Raw genomic sequence first — 7,898 nt, forward strand, 5'->3', positions numbered from 1 at the left:
CACACTCTCTCTCACACACACACACACACACTTGTGGAGGTTTAGTACCTCTTTTTCTCGTTATCTCATTAGTATACTCTGGGGATTGTCTAAACGGAGTGTGTTGTCAACGGAAATGCACACACACACACACACACACACACACACACACACACACACACAGGTGTGTCTGTCTGATTTACAAACCCTGGCTCCACAGGGACAAGTATGTCTGATTTACAAACTCTGGCTCCACAGGGACAAGTATTATGGTGTTAAAATGGCAGTTTATGAATATTCATAAACTGTGTGTGTGTGTGCGTGTTGCAGCCTGGCTGTGTGAACACGACTGAAGCCGACATAAAGAAATCCTCCCGGATGAAGCAGCCACACAAAACACGGAAGGTAATCACACACACACACACACACACATTTACGGTATATATACACCTCATGTTCCTGCCAGAAACAAATCTTGGGGCCGTTCACACACGTCTAAAAACGCAAGATGCTGCGTTCAAGAAAAAAAGCGCAGGACAGAACGCCTCCTCCGACATGATTCCGTCTAATAAAACAAAAGTTTACAACTGTAAACAAAAGTTTGCAATGCTTGCCCCGCCTCCAGTGTCTTCTGATTGGTCCACTGTTCTGGAACTGACATTAATGACATTAAAATTCTTTTAACTCAACACTGCTTCTTAAAAACACTCCGCTCATGTGTGCGACACTGCAAAAGACGCAAGACATGAGCGCAACGGTCATACACGTCTGTCTACACTGTAAAAAAAATTCACCACAGCTGCCAGTTTTTTACCGTAAAATATACGGTAGCAACATTTTAGGGTTTACAGATTTAACTTAAATTTACAATTAAAAACCGTATTTCATTAACTGATTTAATGTTAATATACCAACCTATTGAAGTTCTGAAATCTGTTATATACCTTTGTAATGCACCGATAACCATCAAAATCAGGTGATGATGAGAAAGTCACATGATGAACCAAAGCTCACCACAAGGCCAATGCTATATATATATATATAGAAGGTGCACAGTGTCATTCACACAAACACTAAACACCATCATGGTGACACACAAGAAACGGAAATATGCAATAAACTTTAATTTAACAACATCAGATGTAACATACAACCCTAATAAACATAACTGATAAGAAAAAAACTAAGACGTTATTTAAAAGAAAAAACATCAAATTTTAAATGCAATGCAGGGAATTCTGGGAACACCAATTTACGTTTTTTCACTGTAAATTATACATTCTTTTTCTCTTCCAAAAATGGTATTTTACCATAAAATTACATTAAATGTCTATTGCAGTTTTTCACTGTATATAATAGGGGAACTTACCGTTAACCATTTAACAGGTTTTTACTGTAGCATTTTCAGTGTTTTACCGTTAAAATCACAATCATTTTTTACAGTGTAGTGCATGTTTACGTAGAAAATAAATGGAAAGTAGCACATTGGAACGGAAAAACACGTTCTGTGTGAACGACCCCTTATAATTCTGTATAAAGTGACAGGTCACAGTTGCATGACGTTTATTGCAGGTAAATGTAAAAAAGATGATGCCACAGTAATCATAAAGCTCAGTCTGTGTGTGTGTGTGTGTGTGTGTGTGTGTCTGTGTGTGTGTGAGGTCAAAGAGCCCACGGAGGACGAGCTACGCAACCAGGTGACTTAACGAGGACGCTCGTCACAGACGCTGTGTTTGAGAAATACATGCACAGCTGCTGTGTTCTGTGTAGTGTACATGCATGCAGTATACGTGTAGCTGTTTTAAATTAATGCAGAATATTAACAACAATAAAATGGCATAAGGATACAGTTTTCAACAAAAAACTAATAATAAAGTCTTAACAAATCAGAATATCAAAAATCAAAACAAGACAGACAATGAAAAAAAATATAGTAATACATAATAATGAAAAAAGAAGGAAATCAAATCATTTTAATGCTTTTTTTAGCTTCTGTCATGACATTCTCAAAAAAATCAGAACAAAACAAAATAAGACATACAATAAATAAATAAACAATAATACACAATGTATAAAAATAAAGTAATAAAAAAGCTAAATAATTGATTTAGTAAATTATTTATTAAAGAAATACAATCATTTTATAGTATATTACTATGTAAACTTGTACAGAAAATTACATGTTACAGGCATGGAGATCAAAAAATTGCTTAATAATGCTTTTTTAAAATTAATATCTTCTGACACGACTTCCTCAAATAATCAAGACAAGACATAAAATAAGATACAATTAATGAAAAAACAATTACAAATAATACATAAAAAACTAAATAATTGCTATAGTAAATTATATATAATAAGGCAATAAAATCATTTTAATAATATTTGTATATTTAATAATGTCTGACTTTTTTATAGGGCTCTTTTATAAGGGCTTCTGGGAAGTATATTAAATTAAATAATATATAAACAGAGGACCGATTTAATGAATCTACAATTATGAATATTTTATTTTTATATTGTATTGTTTTTTTTAATACAAAACTGTATTCTTTGGTCGATATTTTCTAAGGTGGAAGTAATTTTTTTATAAGCCAATCCTGTCATGTTCTCCAGAACGCACATGAGAAACTGCACGGAAATATGTTTTGTGTGCATGTAAGTACAAGTGCTTCAGTAGGGAATAATGTTTTATATGTAAGGGTTTGCTAAAAGACAGATCGAGAGCGTCTTCCTCTTCCTGTCTGGAGAAAGCAGAGCGATACGACGAGTGACGTATTTATGAGAACACGTTTAGAGACTAAAATCTTCACATTAAATCTTTATGACACAGTTTTTATAAGCAGCTCAGAAGAGATTAATTCAGAACGAATCTGCTGCGTGGTTCGTAGTTTAGATGCGTACATATGAACCGGCGGGACATAAGCTGAAATACACTTGCTGCACGTCGCATAAAACGTTCAAAAATGTAAATATTGTGGGAGTAAGAGAAGAGCAGACATATGGATAAATCTGACGACGCAAGAGAGAACTCAATTCGGTCCGGTTTTCTGAGCGCAGACACTGAAGCACACACAGAAAGCGCCTCTCACAGCGCACGAGTACTCTTTCGCGTTCGTTTTCTGAGCACAGACACTGAAGCGTACACACACAGAAAGCGCCTCTCACAGCGCACGAGTACTCTCGCGTTCGTTTTCTGAGAGCAGACACTGAAGCGTACACACACAGAAAGCGCCTCTCACAGCGCACGAGTACTCTCGCGTTCGTTTTCTGAGAGCAGACACTGAAGCGTACACACACAGAAAGCGCCTCTCACAGCGCACGAGTACTCTCGCGTTCGTTTTCTGAGAGCAGACACTGAAGCGTACACACACAGAAAGCGCCTCTCACAGCGCACGAGTACTCTCGCGTTCGTTTTCTGAGAGCAGACACTGAAGCGTACACACACAGAAAGCGCCTCTCACAGCGCACGAGTACTCTCGCGTTCGTTTTCTGAGAGCAGACACTGAAGCGTACACACACAGAAAGCGCCTCTCACAGCGCACGAGTACTATCGCGTTCGTTTTCTGAGCGCAGACACTGAAGCACACACACAGAAAGCGCCCCTCACAGCGCACGACTACTCTATCGCGTTCGTTTTCTGAGCGCAGACACTGAAGCGTACACACACAGAAAGCACCTCTCACAGCGCATGAGTACTCTCTCGCGTTCGTTTTCTGAGCGCAGACACTGAAGCGTACACACACAGAAAGCACCTCTCACAGCGCATGAGTACTCTCTCGCGTTCGTTTTCTGAGCGCAGACACTGAAGCGTACACACACAGAAAGCACCTCTCACAGCGCATGAGTACTCTCTCGCGTTCGTTTTCTGAGCGCAGACACTGAAGCGTACACACACAGAAAGCACCTCTCACAGCGCATGAGTACTCTCTCGCGTTCGTTTTCTGAGCGCAGACACTGAAGCGTACACACACAGAAAGCACCTCTCACAGCGCATGAGTACTCTCTCGCGTTCGTTTTCTGAGCGCAGACACTGAAGCGTACACACACAGAAAGCACCTCTCACAGCGCATGAGTACTCTCTCGCGTTCGTTTTCTGAGCGCAGACACTGAAGCGTACACACACAGAAAGCACCTCTCACAGCGCATGAGTACTCTCTCGCGTTCGTTTTCTGAGCGCAGACACTGAAGCGTACACACACAGAAAGCACCTCTCACAGCGCATGAGTACTCTCTCGCGTTCGTTTTCTGAGCGCAGACACTGAAGCGTACACACACAGAAAGCACCTCTCACAGCGCATGAGTACTCTCTCGCGTTCGTTTTCTGAGCGCAGACACTGAAGCGTACACACACAGAAAGCACCTCTCACAGCGCATGAGTACTCTCTCGCGTTCGTTTTCTGAGCGCAGACACTGAAGCGTACACACACAGAAAGCGCCTCTCACAGCTCACGACTACTCTCTCGCGTTCGTTTTCTGAGAGCAGACACTGAAGCGTACACACACAGAAAGCGCCTCTCACAGCACGCGAGTACTCTTTCGCGTCGCATGAATGGAGAATTACACACAAAATGTCAGAATATGGTAAACAAGTTGCTATAAAGAATGCATAATTAGCCGATATAACCATTGGTATTTCATTAAAAAGGAGACCATGTTCTTGTTCTTTATGAGAAGTGGTTTTATTTCATTTTAACATAAAGGCATGTTGTGTGTCACCGCAGTTAAATCGGTGTCTATCATGATAAAACCTTAATATCAAACCTATATAATGAGTTTTAGAGAAATGCTTAATAAATGCACTGTAATTAAACCCATTCGATTTCAGCCGACTAAATTTACTGTAGATTTAGTCGACTAAAAGCTTACGATATTTAGTCGACTAAAACTAGACTAAAACTAAAAACAATTCAGGTGACTAAAATATGACTAAAACTAAATCAAAATTTGCTGTCAAAATTAACACTGTTCCACACCAATCTCTAGAGCAATTCTGGAGCGATTCAGATCATCTCAGACATTAATTTTCAGAGCTGATAGAAGCGTTCCTGTGATTAACAACCAAAGACATCATACTGAGCAACAGTGAGAGGGATTTCCTCAGATCTGTGCTTGTCTTCTCTTCCAGATCCAGCACTGGCAAGCACAGCTAGACAGACACCGGTTAAAAATGTCCAAAGTTGCAGAGAGGTGAGTTCACTTGATCTGAATCTACTCAGTGTACACTAGTGCTCAAAGGTTTGGGGTCTGTAAGATTTTTTATATTTTTGGATGAAGTCTCTTCTGCTCAGCAAGGCTGTATTTATTTGATAAAAAATGCAGTAAAAATAGTGAGATATTATTAGAATGTAAAACAGCTGTTTTCTATGTGAATATCTGTTAAACTGTAATGTATTTCTGTGATGCGCCTATCTTTACTGACACTTTTAATAAATGTGTCCTTGATAAAATATTTTTTATTTTTTTATTATTATTTTAAAATATAAAAAATTATATATATACATATAATAATAATAATTATTATTATTATTATTTTTATTACAATAACTAATAATAATAATAATTATTATTATTTTTGTAATAATACTAATAATGATATTATTATTATTATTATGATTATTATTATTCTGCTGTTTATTATTATTAGTAGTAGTAGCATTAATTTTACTATTATAATTATTGTAAATCTGCATGTGTGCCTGTAGCTTGTTGAGTTTCTCGGAGCAGTATATCGAGTACGATCCGTTCTTCACGACGCCGGAGCCGTCGAACCCCTGGATCTCTGATGATGTCACTTCCTGGGATCTGGAGGCCAGGTGTGTGTCTCACGTTCTTCCTTACTTTAGTGATTTTACACCGCAGATGATTTTAGTCAAGCGTAAACTAGTATTCGTTTCAGTTCAGTGTCATGAACCTTCAGATGAATCACAACACAAGATATAAAGCCCAAACTGAAGTGAAAAATCAAAGCAGGGCAAAAGTTCAAGAAGGTCAATGTAAAAAATACACATAAAGCTCTGTGATAAGAGCGAGTGTCTCCTCTGCTGCTGTAGACTGACTGTAGATCAGCATGTGTGACTCTGACAGAAGAATAACTCGTCTCTCGCTCTCTGTCTCGCAGTAAAGAGGCAGGACAGCAGCGGGTGAAGCGCTGGGGATTCGGCTTCGACGAGGTTCTGAAGGATCCGGTCGGGAGAGAGCAGTTCCTCAAGTTCCTGGAGTCCGAGTTCAGCTCCGAGAACCTGAGGTAAAGACACCAGCCTCCAGCTTCAGAGCACTCTCATGAGAAAACAGGAGGAGGATGATGATGATGAAGAACACGAGTCTAAGCTAACCTAACCTTGGAGCTGGATGATAATGTATTTATTTTTTGCAATGATATAAACAATCATGCAGACGAAATTTGCTAACTTTTTAATACAAAGGGTCAAAAATCAAACTTGATTGAGGGCCGTGGGTCAAAAGTAAATGTTGCTTTATATCCAACTATATTATATTACATGTTTAACAATTTAAATAAACTAAACGTAAATGTTGCATTTCATCTGTTATATTGTATTAGAATGTATACAATTTTTTAAATTTTTAAACAATTAAATAAAATATAAATGTTGCATTATATCTGACTATATTAAAAATAATAAAATAAAATAATTATTTCCAACTATATTATAATAAAATTATTACGTTTTTTAACATGTCTAATAATTAAACAAAAAGTAAATGTTGTATTATATCCAACTACATTATATAAAAATTGGTTACATTTTTTATATTTTTAAATAATGAAACAAAAATTTATATTGCGTTATATTATATTATTTTTGTAACATTTTAAAACATATATTAAGAAGTAAATTTGGCATTATTGCCAGTTATATTATTAAAAAATATATTTAAAATGGTGTGTTTTTTCTCTCTGTTGCTGGTCTGGGTGTTTGCTGGTCTCTGCTGGTCTCTGGCGGTCTCTGCTGGTCTCTGCTGGTCTCTGGTGGTCTGTGCAGGTTCTGGCTGGCGGTGCAGGAGCTGAAGAAACGTCCGATCCGGGAGGTTCCCAGCAGGGTGCAGGAGATCTGGGACGAGTTTCTGGCTCCTGGGGCTCCGAGTGCCATCAACGTCGACTCCAGGAGCTACGATAAAACCACGCAGAACATCAAGGATCCCGGCCGATACGCTTTCCAAGATGCTCAGGTCTGTGTCTTCCTGTTTTTACCTGACTGCACTTAAACCACATCATGCTGGTTTCGTCCGGAGGAGAACTGGCCCCCGACTGAGCCTGGTTTCTCCCAAGGTTTTTTCTCTGATGGAGTGGCATTATTGCCAGTTATATTATAAAATATATAAATTATAATATATATTTTTTTAATTTATAATTATTTTTAAAAACATTTTTAAATAATTAATTAACAAAAAAAACATTATTTCCAACTATATTATATTAAAATATAATTTTTTAACATTGTAAAATAATTTCCCAAAATATAAAAACAAGAAGGAATCAGGTATGAACTGAACAATTTTAATATCAGTATTCTTCTCACACTTCTCACAGTTGATATCAAAAAGTAAGATTTTTTTTTTAATGTGTTTAACATTTTTTAACCCCTTAACTGTCACCGTCCCGCTGGCAGAAGTTTACTTCTATATTACTATATTACAGTTAAAGGGGTGGTTCACTGGCTTTTTTCTAGGCTTGATTGTGTTTATGGGGTGCAGTCTAACGTGCTAATGCTTCGTTTTTTTAAAAACTAATTATTTTTCACATAATTTACCTTTATTCCGCACCGCTCTGTCCCTTCTCTGAGAAACACGCTGATCTTTTCCTGTTTTTATGAAGCCCCGCCCTCAGAAATAGGCGATGGGATCTGATTGGTTAGCTAGCCCAGTGTGTTGTGATTGGCTAAACCGCCTCTAGTGCT

The 7,898-nt window shown here is 38.0% G+C and overlaps 1 protein-coding gene across 1 annotated transcript in view; it reads left to right on the plus strand.

The window, feature by feature from the left end:
- LOC107659702 (regulator of G-protein signaling 7-like) overlaps positions 1-7,261 on the plus strand; it is a 56,375-nt gene extending 49,114 nt beyond the window's left edge. Inside the window, exons 10-15 of the mRNA XM_016448726.1 lie at positions 310-410; positions 1,628-1,676; positions 5,108-5,169; positions 5,685-5,795; positions 6,101-6,226; positions 6,984-7,261. Coding sequence (XP_016304212.1) covers positions 310-410; positions 1,628-1,676; positions 5,108-5,169; positions 5,685-5,795; positions 6,101-6,226; positions 6,984-7,206 — 672 coding nt within the window. The 3' untranslated portion in view covers positions 7,207-7,261. The remainder of the gene's footprint in view (positions 1-309; positions 411-1,627; positions 1,677-5,107; positions 5,170-5,684; positions 5,796-6,100; positions 6,227-6,983) is intronic.
- Positions 7,262-7,898: the final 637 nt, after the last annotated feature.

This window comes from Sinocyclocheilus anshuiensis, unplaced genomic scaffold, assembly GCF_001515605.1.
Source record: "Sinocyclocheilus anshuiensis isolate Anshui unplaced genomic scaffold, SAMN03320099.WGS_v1.1 scaffold75, whole genome shotgun sequence".
In the NCBI taxonomy this organism is placed as follows: Eukaryota; Metazoa; Chordata; class Actinopteri; order Cypriniformes; family Cyprinidae; genus Sinocyclocheilus; species Sinocyclocheilus anshuiensis.